The following is a 15609-nucleotide window of genomic DNA, read 5'->3' as shown; positions in this document are numbered from 1 at the left end:
CAGGGACTGCACTTGCTTAGCAGGCGTTCTATCATTTTAACAATATCTCCAGCTGGGTTTTTGCTGGTTATTTTGGAGATAGAGTTTTGAGGACTTTTCTGCCTGGGCTGGCCTCCAACCTAGATCCTCTGGATCTCAACTTCCTGAGTGTATGATTACAGTCATGAGCCCATCAGCACAAGGCCAGCAGTCAATTTTAGAACATTCATATTACTCTAGAAAGAGACCCTTGTAGCCAGCAATGGCCACCATTCATTCCCCTTACCCTTTCTCTGTGCAACCACTGACCTACCTAAAAACCTTGTAACTATTAATGGAGTGCTTGTTTAGAGCAAAATATACTCTCTTCCTCTCCCCCCTCCCAATTTGATCTTTAAGTCTAAGAAATAAACTTACTCTGATATATTAATGAGATGCTAGGTGATAAGACAGATAGATACCAGTGAGGTAGCAGGAGAGTGAGCAGCTGACCCAGTGAGATTTGGAAGCTGACAAGCCACCTTTGTCCTGAGAGAAAAAGGGAGGGGAGGGAATTCCAGGGGAGAGAAGATGATTTATTTCTAGTAGTAATGAATGAGCCTAAGAACTGCTGAAGCCTAGAGCATGTGTGGGCTCTGCATGTGGTTTGTAATCCAGTCATTGTCCAGCTATGGGCCTTGCCGTCCTGCAGTCCCCTGTTGATGGGAAAGCTAGACAGTTCCCAGTAGACTCACATGGAGGACCTGCCTCGATGTGTATTTGCTGCTTGCTTCCCAGGTATCTCTCCTGGCTTTGGAGTCCAAAGACTACATTTTGGGGTGTTTTCTGAGTCCTCACAATCCATCATTAGACAAAGCCTTCAAGAAAATAATCAGTTGGCTAGTAATTTCTATATAGATTTGGTATGAAAGACCCCATATTTGGCTGACCCCAGCTTAGTGATGCTTTCCCCACACCACTCTGCAGTTTCAGGGACCCCAGCTGGATGTCCTCTGTTCTGACACCATCCAGAAGTGTGCTAAGCTCCCTCAGGTTGAAGGGTCCCCAAAACTAATTTTGACTGCTAGTGGGTTCCCCCATGCCTGCCCCACCTGAGGATGATTGATTGGTTTGAGCTGATTTACACTTCTCAGCATATTGGTAAGAGGATTCAGATGACAGCCTGTGTGGTGGCAAGACACAGCATGTGTGAAGGTGGTGTGCATCCGTGTCCTCTCTCTGGGGGACATCCCCCTCCCAGAACCCCATGTGTTCAACAGTCAGGAAGCTCTTTCAAACCCAGGCATCACTGCTTAGGCATGATTGATCACACCCATTGGAGAGCAGTCCTTGACCCCCCCACCCAGGGTTAAGAGTTATGGACGAAAGTTACAATTTCCCTCTAATTTTGCTTTGTGTGTGTGAGCTTGATCTTAGGGCCTGGGGCTTGATCTCAGGGCCTGGATGCTGTCCCTGAGCTTTTGTGCTCAAGACTAGTGCTCTGCCACATCAGCCACAGTGCTGCTTCCGGCTCTTTGGATAGTAAAGTGGAGGTAAGAGTCCCACAGACTTTTCTGCTCCGGCTTCAAACCATGATCCTCAGATCTTAGCCTGCTGAGTAGCTAGGACTGCAGAAGTGGGCCAGCAGAACCCAGCTCTTATATTTTGCTTTTTTTTTTTTTTTTTTTTGGCCAGTTTGAGGTCAGGGCCTGAGCACTGTCCTTGGACATTTCTCAAGGCTAGAGCTCTACCACTTGAGCCACAGAACCACTTCCAGCTTTTTTTTCTATGTATGTGGTACCAAGGAATCGAACCCGGGTCTTCGTGCATGCTAGGCAAGCACTCTACCACTCGGCCAAACTCCCGGCCCTTATTTTGCTTTTTTAAGACAGACTCTCATATGTAGTCCAGTTTGGCTTTGAATTTTCAGTCCTTCTACCTCAGCCTCCTGAGTGGTGGGAGGACATGTTTGTGCCACCTTCTGTTCATGCCTTGGTCTTAGCATTATGTAGGTACCCTATTAGTTTTTAGCCACTAGTCATTTTAAGACACTTGTTGGTTTGTGCAAATCCAAAGGTTTTTATTGCTGATTGCCTGGTGATGGGTAGAGGCCAGGTATGTGATACTTTTCAGTAGCACAGGGTAGTTTAAAACTTTTTTTTTTTTCTTTCAAGTTGTGGGGTTTGAACTCGGTGCCTGGGCACTATCCTTGGGCTTTCTCAAGGCTAGTGCTCTTCCACTTGAGGTACAGAGCCACTTCTGGCCTTTTCTGTTTATGTGGTACCAGGGAATCAAACCCAGGGCTTTGTGCGTGGGCGTGCTAGGCAAGCACTCTACCACTAGGCCATGCTCCCTTGTTTGTTCTTAGAATGTGATAGCACTGAATTGATTTTTTTTTTTTTTATTTTGCAAGTTGTGGTGTGTGAACCCAGGGCCTGAGCACTGTACTTTTCTCAAGGCTAGCACTCTGCCACTTGAGCCACAGCACCACTTCAGCTTTTTCTATGTATGTGGTACCTACCGAGGAATTGAACCTGGGTCTTTGTACATGCTAGGCAAGCACTCTTACCACTAGGCCAAACTCCCGGCCCCTAAATTGATTTTTTAAAGGGGGGCTATGGAGAGTGTAGCTCAAGGAGTAAACCACTTACTCCGTAAGTGTGAGACCCTGAGTTCAGAAGTGTGTGTGGCCTGGAACCAGTGGCTCGTGCTTTTCTAATCCTAGCTATAGACCAAAAAAAAAAAGCTAATTTTAATTTATTGTATTATTTATTTTCTTTCTTGGGGCTTGAACTTGGAGCCTAGGCACTGTCCCTGAGCTTCTGTTGCTCCAGGCTAGCACCCTACCACTTGAGTCATCACTCCACTTACTATTTTTTTGGTAAATTATTGGAGATAATGGTCTATTCTCATGGACTTTCCTGCTTTGAATCAGGATCCTTAGATATCAACCTCCTGAATAGCTAGGATTATAAGCCCCCTTCCAATAAACAATAATTATTAAAGAGCATGCTATGAACATACTCTCTGATGCTCCAATGTATACTGATATACAAATCTTAATTATGTTTAATCAGAATGGCATGGTATCATACAATGCTTGGTCTGGCTTTTTTTGTTTTTTTTGCTGGTCCTAGGGGTTTGAACTCAGGGACTGGGCACTATCCTTAGATACCTTTTTTTATTCAAGGCTAGTGCTCTGCCACTTAAGCCACAGCGCCACTTCTGGCTTTTTCTGTGTATGTGGTACCGAGGAATTGAACCCAGGGCTTCATGTATGCCCAGCAAGCACTCTACCACTATGGCTTTTTTGCTTGATAAATTGGGAATACTTTCCATATCTGTTCCTCTAGACTTATGGTAAATATTTTGTTTGTTGCTGGTTAAATGTTTGATCATTAACATCACTTATCACCTATTCCGCTACTTGAGAGCTCTTATCAAGGATTCATTTGAATTTGCTCCTAGTTATCATATATGTGCTGAAGTGTCACATGTCATGACTGTGTGTGTCTGACTTAAACTGTTACCTGAGACTGTGGCCACCAGGCCGGTGTCCAGCTTACTCAATAATGATGTGGCAGTAAGAGCTGCTTAAGAGAAGGAAAGAGCCTGTGGCAGGCCATCTGTCCTTACTGACATATGGGTGTTCTCTTACAAGACACAGAAATACAAATATTCCCTCAGAATTATTTCTCGAAGCATCTGTGGCCCACAGCACATGGCTTGCAAGATGCCTGAGTTCTGAAGCAGCTGTAGAAGTTGTAGGGTCCATCTGGACCAGAAGTTTACACCTGCTGGGTGCTGGTAGTTCATGCCTGAGATCCTAGCTGCTCAGAAGATTGAGATCTGAGGATCACCATTCAAAGCCAGCTCAGGCAGGAAAGTCAGTGAGACTTTATCTTACCTCTAGTTAATCACCAGAAAAGCTGGAAGTGGCACTGTGGCTCACAGTGCTAGCCTTGAACGAAAAAGCTCAGGACTGGTGCCCAGGCCCTGAGTTCAAGTTCTAAGCCTCACCAAAAATTAAAATCTAAATGTAAAAAATATAAATAAAAATAGTCTCCTTGGTCAAGAGTTTAGCCTAGTGGTAAAAGTGTTTGTCTAGCATTCACAAAAACCCAGGTTCAATTCCTTAGTACCACATATATAGAAAAAAGTCAGAAGTGGTGCTGTTTCTCAAGTGGTAGAACACTAGCCTTGAGAAAGCCCAAGGATAGTGGTCAGGCCCCAAGTTCAAAGCCCAGAACTGGCAAAAACAAAAACTAAATATCAGGAGGCTGAGATCTGAGGGTGGCTGTTCAAAGCCAGCTGGAACACTAAAGACCAAGAGACCCTTCTCTCCAATTAACTTCTAGGAAACAGGAAGTAGCGCTGTGGCTTAAGGGGTAGGATGGTAGCCTTGAGCTGAAGAGCTCAGGGACAGCACCCAGGCCCAGAGTTCAAGCCCCATGACTCACATACACACACACACACACACACAAATAATAATAATAAGTCTCCTTGTGCCAGATGCCAATGGCTCAAGCCTATAATCCTGGCTACTTAGGAGGCTGAGATCTGAGGATGGCAGTTCAAAGCCAGCCTCTGCAGCAGGAAAGTCCATGCGCCTCATCTCCAACTATCAGCAAAAAGCTGGAAATGGAGCTGTGGCTCTAATGTAGAGAGCTAACCTCGAGCAAGAAAGCTCAGGAAACTGGGCATAGTGGCTCAGGCCTGTAATCCTAGCTATTCAGGAGGTTGAGATCTGAGGATTGCAGTTCAAAGCCAGCCCAGGCACTAAAAATCCTTGAGACTCTTACCTTCACTTAATCACCAGAAAACTGGAAGTAGTGCCGTGGCTCAAGGGTTAGTGCAGTAGCCTTGAGCTGAAGAGCTTAAGGACGGCACCCAGGCCCAGAGTTCAGGTCCCATGACAAAAAAACAAAAAAAACTCATGGACCAGTACTCAATCCCTGAGTTCAAGCCCTAGTATTGGCAGCAAAACTCTAGAGCATGAAGAGTTCATACAGCTGAATTCACTCCTCAGGCTTGGGGGTCACACTCCTCTCAAGATGGGTCTTTGGCTTGAGAGGCCTAACAGGTATTTGAAACTTGACTGCTCCTGGAGTGCTGCAGGGGTCTACAGCTTAGTCCTCTTTTTTAGTTTGGTTCATTCTTCTTCCATGAGGTGACATTTTTCTCCCTTGTCTACTTTCAGAGTCTGGACTACGACCGCTGTATCAACGACCCTTACCTGGAGGTGCTGGAAACCATGGATAACAAGGTGAGGTCCAGCGAGCTGACCTCTGGACCAAGGGGTCCTCGCAGCCCCTTCTCTCATCACATGCACAGCCTTACCTGTAGACCTTTTCACCAGATTAACGTTTCCCCAGACCGCCCTGCCCACCAGGGCGCCCACTGTCAGAGCGCCCAGCCCAGCCCCCGGGTTCCCCGTCTTGCATGGCGAGGCCCCTGTGGTCAGGCATCGTCCTTACCATGCTTTCAGGAGTCTGACCATGAGCGCTTTGTCTGTCTGTTCCTTCCCCACCATGCATGGACTCACCCCTTCCCTGTGACAGAAGGGGCGCAGGCACGAGGCTGTGAAGTGGATGACTGTGCTGGCCATCGGCGTGTGCACGGGACTGGTGAGCAGAGGGACGTGGGGGAGGGGAGTAGAGATCAGGGGTCAGGGAAGGGCCTGGCCTGCACAGTGAGTGGTCACTCATCACTTTACCGTTCTAGTAGCATTGCCATACTAAGACCGTCTTTTCTTCTTCCCTTGTTCTTTTAAAATTAGTAACCTTGGCCTTCTTTTTCTGTTTGAAAATTAAAGTTTTTTTGTTGTTATTGTTCTGTGGGTTTTTTTGGTAATGTCACTAGGGATTAAACTCAGGGCCTGGAATTTGTTGAGTTAGCTTTCTGCACTTGAGCAGCGTTTTATGCTGCTTTTCAGCTTTTTTCTTTTGCTTTGCAAACTGAGTGACTCATTCAACTCTGGGCTCTTTCAGTGCCTAAGAGTCTGCTCCCGACTTACTTCTTATCACTTGATTAAGCTGAATGTGGTAGCTTGTGACTAAGTCTATCTACTAGGAGGCTAAGAACAAGAGGACCATGGTTCCAGGGCAGCCTGGAAAAAAGCGCACGAGACTCCACCTCACCCAATAAAAAGATGGATGTGGTAATGCTTACCTGTCATGCTATCTGTGAGAAGCATAAATAGGAAGCTTGTAGTCCTGGCCAGTCCTGGGTAGAAAGGAAGGCCCTATTTAAAAAAATAACAAAAGCAGTGCTGGGATTGTGGCTTAGTGGTAGAGTGCTTGCCTAGCATGCATGAAACCCTGGGTTCGATTCCTCAGTACCACACATACAGGAAAAGCTGGAAGTGGCACTGTAGTTCAAATGGTAGAGTGCTAGTCTTGAGCAAAAGAAGCTCAGAGACAGCACGCAGGAGATTAGTTCAAACTTCAGGACTGGAAAAAAGAAAGAAAAAACAAAGCAAAAAAGGGCTTAAAGCATGGCTCAGGTTATAGAGTATTTACCTCACAAGCCTAAGATCCCCAGTTCCTCAGTACTGGAAAAAATAAAAATCCATGTACACCTGTTAAGTGAGATAGCATATCTGTCCAGTAGGTAACCTAACGAGGTCACGCTGTCCTGGCCCTTCCCTGCTGCTTGATAGCCTCTCTGTAAGGCTATGATGGGGTGAGGGATATGCCAGCATGCCCAGGGTTCCTTCAGGCTCACAGAGGGGGAAGGTGGACCGAAGGCAGTGATAGCAAAACATCTGGGAGCCTCACTGCAGCCCGAACAACTTAACCCTGAAAAGAGAAGTGGACAAAGCTGTAGTCAGACGGATCACTGGGATTCCATCAGCTTGGGGCTAGAAAGAGCAGCTACCTGCTTGAGCTACAGTCTGCACAGCACCTTCCTCTAGGACTGGCCACAGTCTAGTCCTTAATCTCCACGATATACCTGCTGTGTCTAGGTGTAAACAGGTAATACAGGACTGCCCCAAGGGCCTACCACAATTTCCATTTTCATGGCATAAAGTCACAGATCACTTCTGATAGAGGTTCCAAAGTTGTCTTTCACTGACATTCCGTCAGCACCATCTGGCAGAGGAGGAGGCTGGGTTGGTCTAATTATTTTGTCAAAATCTACATGTTCAAGCTGGGATGTTTTTCACAAGGTAGTAAGAGCACTTGCCTAGCACACACAAGGTCTTGGGTTCCATTCCCAGCACTGCAAAACAAACACAATCCCCCAAATACCTATTTTTCTGTTTATGTTTCTTGTTGCAAATTAGCCCAGCTGTGTAGAAGTGAGTCTTTCTGAGACTGTCACACCAGCTCTTTGGAACTGCCATTACTTTTGCTGGCAACTTGTCTCCCTCTCCTGTCCTCAAGGCTAAGAAGGCAGACCTTTTTTATGGAGCAGCCAGTTCCTCCTGACCTTTACCTACTGAGCCTTACCTTTGATCTGCCAACAGATCAGCTTTAGCTGCTGATTCTTAACTTTGATCTGGTACCACCTCCTCCTACTGTGTTAAAAAGCCTCAAGGCATTGGCTTGAAGAGGGTCAGAGTCAAAGGCAAGAAGTCTTTGATCCTGTCACCACAGAATGTGAAGGTTGTCTGGTGTCCCTCACTCTACTGGTAAACACCAGTGGAGGAGTAGAACAGGATTCATTTCCTCCACACAGAGGATGGTTCTAAATCCCAGCAATAACATGGAAAGTACAAAATGCTAACCTAAACCTGCAAGAACTTATGCCTTCGTGTGTGTTCTTCCTTTTCAATTTAATTTTGTTTTGTGCTAATACCAGGTCTTGAACTTAGCTTTTTCACTTGATGCTAGCACCCTGCCAATGGAGCCACAATTCCATTCTGTCTTTTTAGAGGTTAATTGGAGATAAGAGTCTCACAGACTTCCTCCCGGGGCTGGCTGGAACTGCAGTCCTCACATCTTGGCCTTCTGAGTTGCTAAGATGACAGGCATGAGCCACTGGCACCCGGTGTCTTTTAGTATTCTAAGCTAAGTGCTTACGCAGCGAGGCATCCCTAGGGACATTTCGGCTATTCTTTTGAAACCATCTTTGCCAATTGCACAGTGGTTCCCCCACAATTTGATGTTACGGCTGCTTCACTCTTTCTCGGCATTTTTTCCACTGTTTCTCTTTGCTCACTGCACCTCGCTGTGCCCCACTCTTGTATTGTAGAGGGGGCTTCTGGGGCCAGGCTGCAGCAGGATCTCATGAAAATCAGAGTGGCTTAACAGAAAGTTAATCCACCATGAGTTGCTGGTGGGTAGCTTAACAGCCACTGCAGTACACTGAACTAAGGTGACACGTTCCAGGATGGAAGCTCAGGGCTGCACTTGGATGAGGCTGTGACAGCTCCTTGCTCTTGCAGGTGGGTCTCTTTGTGGACTTTTTTGTGCGACTCTTCACCCAACTCAAATTCGGAGTGGTCCAGTCATGTATCCTTTTCATGGTTCCTGGGGTTCCTGGACCGGGAAGTGCAGGGATCCTCTTGTCTAGGAGTGAATTTGACAGGATGCATGATAGCAGAACTGCTTGTTCTTAACAGTATAGAATGCTCAAGCTATAAACCGGGCCTGGTGGCTCACACCTGTGATCTTAGCTACTCAGGAGCCTGAGATCTGAGGATCGCAGTTCAAAGCCAGCTGGGCACTAAAGAGTGTGAGACTCTTATCTCCAATTAATCACTAGAAAATGGGAAGTAGGGCTATGGCTCTAGGGGTAGAGTGCTAGCCTTGAGCTGAAGAGCTCAGGGCAAAGTCCAGAATTTGAGCCCCATAACCCACAAAAAAAAATAAAAAGAAGAATGTTCAAGGGCTGGGAGTTTGGCCTAGTGGTAGAGTACTTGCCTAGCATGCACGAAGACCCAGGTTCAATTCCTCGGTACCACATACATAGAAAAAAGCCAGAAGTGGAGCTGAGGCTCAAGTGGTAGAGCTCTAGCCTTGAGAAAGTCCAAGGACAGTGCTCAGGCCTTGAGCTCAAGCCCAGGACTGGCCAAAAAGAAAAAGAAAAAGAAGAATGTTCAAGCTATAAAGCGGAAAAAAACAAAATTTGACCATTCCAGTGTAAATGCTCCACTTATAAAGACAAACCCAGAACCAAAACAACCACAGAGAAACAAACAACATAGACAAAATGAAAAAAAAAATCTACAGCCTGGAAGAGATATGTGTGTTGGTCCGGTGCTTAAACTAAGCCTGAGAGAGAGAGAGAGTGTGTGTGTGTGTGTGTGTGTGTGTGTGTGTGTGTGTGTGTGTGTGTGTGTGTGTGTGTGTGTGTGTACACGTGTACATGCTGGTCCAGGGCTTTAACTCAGCCTGAGCAGTGTTCCTGAGCTGTTTTGCTCAAAGCTAATGCTCTACTTACTTGAGACAAAATTCTGCATTCTTTCTTTGGTGGTTAATTGGAGATAAAAGACATAGATTATTCTGCCCAAGCTAGTGTTGAACCACAATTCTTAAACCTTAGCCTCCTGAGTAGCTAGGATTACAAAAATGAGCCTGGCTTTATTTTTTATGTATTCAACCGGCAAATAATTAGTCTCCAAAATTTAATGGAAAGCATACCTACAACAATGGCAAAAACATAAAAATTAATACTATAAGCTGGGGTCCAGTGGCTTGTGCTGGTGGCTTATACCTGTAATCCTAGCTACTCAGGAGACTGAGATCTGAAGATCACAGTTCAAAGCCAGCCCAGGCAGGAAAGTCCAAGAGACTCTTATCTCCAGGTAAGTAAGTTTCAGAAAACCAAAAGTGGTCTTGTGGCTCAAATTGGTAGAGCGCTAGCCTTGAGTGAAAAAGTGCAGGGACAGCACACAGGCCCTGGGTTCAAGCCTCATGGCCACCACCACCAACAACAACAACAAAAATAATGTAATAATAAATAAAAACTTAAAACAGTACACTAGGAAAATTTTCATGGCAGGTGTCAGTGCCTCATGCTTGTAATCCTAGCTACTCACACGGCTGAAATTTGGAGGATTGCCCTTTAAGGGTCGGCAGGAAAGTCTATGAGGCTCCTCATAGACCAGCAAAATTCCAGGCTAGAGATGGGGCCTGAGTGATGGCGGGTGAGCCGAGCAGACAAGCCAAGCAAGTGAGAAGCCATGACTTCAAACCTCAGTACCAGCCAGGAAAAAAAAAAAAAAAAAAAAAGTAAGCAGAGCCCTGAGGTCTTAGGGGAGGAAGCAGCATGGCTGGTGAGCTGCAAGCAGAAGAGTCAGGAGGGGCACATTCGTCTGACTCGTAGATTCTTGCAGAGAGCGTCCCCGCACATGCCCAGAGCTGTTCTTTAAGGCTTTGTAGCAACAAAATGTTGAAATGATCAAGTTGGGGAGTGGGAAAATTATGGAGTGTTCATACTATATAATTTTGTAGAGGTTAAAATAAAGGAGGCAAAGCTGTGGATATAAGAATGATGACTCTCATGTTGAGGAAGAGGGAAAGAGCAAGTCTGCAGATCACGTGTGAGCTGGATGGACACACGCATGGAGGCTCACAGTCATTTCAGGCTTGGGGATGTGATTCTTTCAGGGTTGGTTTGTTTGCTGGTCCCTGAGCTTGAACTCGAGGCCTGGGCACTGTCCAAGCTTTTTCACTCAAAGTTAGCACTCAACACTTTGAGCCACACAGTTCCACCTCCAGCCTTTTTGGTCATTAATTGGAGGTGAGGGTCTCACACAGACTTTCCTGCTCAGGCTGGCTTTGAACTGTGATCCTCAGATCTCAGTTTCCTGAGTAGTTAGGAGTATAGGTGGGAACCACCAGAACATGGATGAAGTGGTTTTGTTGTTGTTGTTAAACTACCTGGAGCACACGGGCATGTTGAGATTTGTGAAGCCAGGTTGTACCCATGTTCACGTTCATTACTTTTTTGTGATGTTTATGGTGTTCCATAATTTTGAAGTACTTGCTGTAAGTCGCATGTTCGGCACCTTCTCAACACATTGATGACTGGAGGGGAGGACTTAGGAGACGGGCAGCGCCTCTGCTCCCTGCCATTGGGGTGAGTGTGCTTGAGAACCCAGTTTCCTTAACCACATTCTGCAGCGGTGGAAGAATGTAGCCAGAAAGGCTGCCTCGCCCTGTCCCTCCTCGAACTCTTGGGTTTTAACTTGACCTTTGTCTTCTTGGCAAGCCTTCTTGTCCTGATTGAGGTGAGAGGGCTTGCTGCTTGCTGGTGAGGTTCTGGAGTCTTGCACTTAGGCTCTCGCAGTGTCAGGAAGCAGTGGGCTCTACAAATGTGCCCTGTGGTTCACTCGGACATGTATTTGGAAGAAAAAATGATAAACTATGCTGAGGTTCAAGATCGGGGTGGCGGTTCTCAACTCCAGCAACATCTTGGAACCAGCTGGAAAACCTTTTTTAAAAGCGCATAAGTCAGGACTGGGGGGGTGGCTCAGCAGTAAAGCGCCGGCCTCACAAATAGGAGCACCCCCCTCCCATTCAAACCCCAGCACCAGCAGCAGCAAATGACAGTCTCTGGAGGTGGGTGCCACAAAGATGATTGGAATGCCCATAGATGATGCCAGGCTGCCAGACTCACCAGGGAAATGTCAGAAATGCACCTGCCCCTGTCCCCCTGTGGTTGAAGCCAGTGGAGCGGATGAAGGTGGTGGGCTCTCCTGCCCAGCTGTTCAGCCCCTGGAGGGTAAGTGCTGGATGTGAACTGACGCCGCACTCCCGTCCTCACAGCCGGTGGCAGCAGGTTCCGGGATACCTGAGATCAAGTGCTACCTGAATGGTGTGAAGGTGCCAGGAATCGTCCGGCTCCGGACCCTGCTCTGCAAAGTCCTGGGAGTGTTGTTCAGTGTGGCTGGAGGTGAGTGAGTCTTTCTCCTCTTACTGCCACATGGACCAGGGGGAGGGAGGAAGAACCAGCATTTTGTGTGTAAGCCGATATCCATTTGGATTGAAGAGCCAGCCTGAAGAAGACGTCCACCCTTTGAGACTATAGGATTTTTGTTTTGTCACTTGCAAGCCTTGACCTTTGAGCCTGGACATTGTCCTATAGCTTTTTTTTTGTTTGTTTTTATTATTATGGTTCTAAGGTTGAGTCTGCAACCTGGCATAGTAATACCTCCTGCATTTTTCTTTTTGCCTAGAATTGCTTTGGCTATTCTAGGTCCTTTTTTGTTCCATATGAAATTTTGGATTACTTCCTCTAGTTCAGTAAAGAATATCCTTGGGATTTTGATGGGGATTGCATTGAAATTGTATATCAATTTTGGTAGTATGGCCATTTTTACAATGTCTTTTCCCCCTATCCATAAGCATGGGATATCTTTTCATTTACTGGTATCCTCTTTAATTTCTTTCTTTTGGCTTTTATAGTTTTCATTAAATAATTCCTTTACACCCTTGGTTAGGTTAATTCCTAAATATTTTATTCTTTGGGGGTGGCTATTGCAAATGGGATAATTTTCTTGATTTCTCCTTCTGTTTGTGTATTGTTGGTGTACAGAAAGGCTACTAACTTTGGAATGTTGATTTTGTATCCTGCCACTTTGCTAAAGTGGTTTATTAGTTCTAAGAGTTTGGGAGTGGAGTTTATTGGGTGGTTCAGGTATAGGATCATGTCATCTACGAATAGGGATAGTTTAATTTCTTCTTTCCCTATGTGGATCCCTTTGATGCCCTCTCTTGCCTTATTGCTCTAGTTGCCAGTGTTTTGAAGCAAGTGTCTCCCGAGCCGAAGGCCCTTGGTTCTGACTGCTTCTCTCTCACCTTTCCCAGGGCTCTTTGTGGGGAAGGAAGGCCCCATGATTCATAGCGGAGCTGTGGTAGGAGCTGGCCTTCCTCAGGTAAGGACTGCTGGGCCTCCAGAGCCAGCCTGGAAAAGGCCATCAGGTGCTACCCAATGTGAGTTCACCCCACAGACATCACTTGGGGTGCCTGTGGAACTTGGGTACCAAGGCCCTGCCAAATCTAAGGAGGAGAAAAGCTATGACATTCCACATAGTGTCTATGTAACAGCTGCCTCTAGGACGCGGCCTGTGTGCCAAATCCAGTGCAGATCAATCCTACTCCTTACAGCCACGCAGTCTTAGGGGAAGGAACTGGGGCTCCAAGAGGCTGAGCAACCTCCTTGGGGCATCAGAACTTCCTATCGGAAGGCTTTCCCAGGTTCTGGGCTGCAAGTTCAAGTCCATGTGGATTGTTACTGTGGTTGTTGAGGCGTAGGAAAGAAGGTTCTTCCGTCTCTCTTGATATCACTGCAAGTCAAGTGCCAGGTGGGAGGCAGACATGAGACGAGGATGGTGGGACCGATTAGGGAGTGGCTCTTGGGGCAGAGCCAAATTGGTCACGGGCCTTCCCTCCCAACACCCCTGAATGGACTAATTCCATGTTGTGCAGCAGATTTGGCTCCTCCCATTTCTTTGCTCAGCTCTTTCCCCTTTTTCTTTCTTGTTGACTTTGCACAAAATGCAATCTCTGAAAGGCTTAGAAATTTGAGGGCAGAAAACAAAAGGTAACGTCCTTCTCTTCTAGTTGCTGTTCTGGACACTTGCTTCTTGTAGCACCCCCATAATGGGTCCTACAGCTTCCATCCTGGTGGGCCCACTCTGATTTTGTTGTGTTTTTCTTTTTTTTGTTGTTTTAGTTTCAGAGCATCTCCTTGCGGAAGATCCAGTTTAACTTCCCCTATTTCCGAAGTGACAGGTATGGAAACACGAGGAATTGGTTTGGTTTGGTTTGGTTTGGTTTTTTCATATACTTTCTTATTGTAACTAATAGAAGGGTTACATTATATTCACATTATATATAGAAGGTGCATGACTTCACATGCATTGATACCCTTTCTCATGTCTTGGTCCTCATTTCCCTCCCCCCACCCCCGCCCCTCATCTCGTTTTCTCCCCTTCCTTATCCTATTTCGAATAACCAAATAAACATATATACAATATATCAGATAACAAGGTAAAATACTGTAACTGGAATTGGTTTTTATACAAAAGTCATTCATGTCCAGCCAGACTCAGTGAATGCTCTAGCCTGACTGAGAGGAGCCCCTGCAGCAGGTGGCACTCACACTTGCTGGCAGATGAACATACCAAGCTGGAAACATGGTTGCATGTACGTGTGCATGTGTTTGTGAGTGTGTGAGAGAGAGAGAGAGCCAGTGCCAATCCTAGGGCTTGAACTCAGCCGGCCTGAGTCCCTTAGCTTCTTTGTTCAGGGCTGTCACTTTACCACTTGAAACACAGCTGTAGTAATGGATTTTTGCTGGTTAAGTGGAGATAAGAGTCTCACATGCCTTTTCTACCTAAACTGGCTTTGAACCACAATTCTCAGAGTTCAGCTTTCTGTGCTTGCATGGACAAACCATCTCTCTCTTCTTTCCTCAGAGACAAGCGAGACTTTGTCTCAGCTGGGGCAGCTGCTGGGGTGGCTGCAGCTTTTGGGGCACCCATTGGAGGCACGTTGTTTAGTCTGGAGGAGGGCTCATCCTTCTGGAACCAAGGACTCACATGGAAAGTGGTGAGGAGACAGTGGAGGGAACCATACCCCAGAACTCCCCTGGGTATCTGAGTACATTCAAGCATCATTCTGGTGAGGCTGGAGGATGAGTTTGTCTGCGGTCGCAGCCTGAGCCTCCACACTGTGGCTTCTATTCTTTCGTGTCAGCAGGGCCTACTGCATAGCAAATGGCCACTGTCCTCTGAATCATCTGACCAAAGCACGAAGTGGCCATCATCTAGGGTCAGGACTCGAACCTATCCACCTTGAGCAGTGTTCTCCTTTGTGCCTCTCCTTCCTCTTGGCGCAGTATCTGCTCAACAAAGGGTTCTTGTGGGAGGCTACAGGGGTGAGGCTATCTCGGGGCCTGTTTCCAGATGTCTCCCCAGGTCGTCACTGGGTGGGCACCTCCCCATCCCAGCCCACAGGCCTCAGGTGGGGCTGTGGGACCGAGCTTCAGTGGAGAGGTGCACTCATCACAGTTGTCCCTGTTTTTGTCACCGTCTCCAGCTCTTTTGCTCTATGTCTGCCACCTTCACCCTCAACTTCTTTCGTTCTGGGATTCAGTTTGGAAGTTGGGGCTCCTTCCAGCTCCCTGGATTACTGAGCTTCGGCGAGTTTAAGGTATACCTGTCTTTTCTTCCTTGTCTGACCCATGAAATAGGTGCTTATATGAAGGCCAGACGGGGCCAGAGGGCCAGGTGCAGCTGTAGGGATGCCATCTGTCCTCTAGTGTCACCACGTGTACTATGCTTGGTGTGGGCAGGATTCTGGCCTGGCCTCAGCTCTCTGAGGAGGGAAGGCAGCCCCACTCTTGCTTCTTCTTCTCTCTGTCCCTTCCTCTTCTCATAGCCACTCTGGTTTTTCTCTCTCCTTCCTCCCCTCTCTCAGTGCTCTGACTCTGATAAAAAATGTCACCTCTGGACAGCTCTGGATTTGGGTTTCTTCATCGTGATGGGGGTCATTGGGGGTCTCCTGGGAGCCGCGTTCAACTGTCTGAACAAGAGGCTTGCAAAGTACCGGATGCGAAATGTGCACCCGAAACCTAAGCTCGTCAGGTATCTGCGCAGTTGCCTCCCCCAGCCTGCTGTGGCTCCCTGGGAGACAGCTCCTATCGCCCCAACAATGAACAGAGGCCCCCATATCTACCTGCTGGCCAGACAGG

The 15609-nt window shown here is 47.0% G+C and overlaps 1 protein-coding gene across 3 annotated transcripts in view; it reads left to right on the top strand.

Moving 5' to 3' along the window:
- The window catches only part of Clcn6 (Cl-/H+ antiporter 6), a 31673-nt gene that overhangs the window by 7519 nt on the left and 8545 nt on the right, over positions 1–15609 (top strand). For all 3 annotated transcript variants that reach the window (XM_090335806.1, XM_090335807.1, XM_090335808.1), the window contains exons 3-12: positions 5159–5224; positions 5520–5585; positions 8351–8417; positions 11034–11140; positions 11679–11805; positions 12720–12787; positions 13588–13646; positions 14333–14465; positions 14955–15068; positions 15336–15502. In XM_090335806.1, the coding sequence (XP_090191932.1) occupies positions 5159–5224; positions 5520–5585; positions 8351–8417; positions 11034–11140; positions 11679–11805; positions 12720–12787; positions 13588–13646; positions 14333–14465; positions 14955–15068; positions 15336–15502 (974 nt within the window). The remainder of the gene's footprint in view (positions 1–5158; positions 5225–5519; positions 5586–8350; positions 8418–11033; positions 11141–11678; positions 11806–12719; positions 12788–13587; positions 13647–14332; positions 14466–14954; positions 15069–15335; positions 15503–15609) is intronic.

This window comes from Megascapheus bottae, chromosome 6 (assembly GCF_031878675.1).
Source record: "Megascapheus bottae isolate mThoBot1 chromosome 6, mThoBot2.hap1, whole genome shotgun sequence".
NCBI lineage: Eukaryota > Metazoa > Chordata > Mammalia > Rodentia > Geomyidae > Megascapheus > Megascapheus bottae.
Note: the sequence above shows the minus strand (reverse complement) of the source record. Positions and strands in the feature narration are given on the sequence as shown.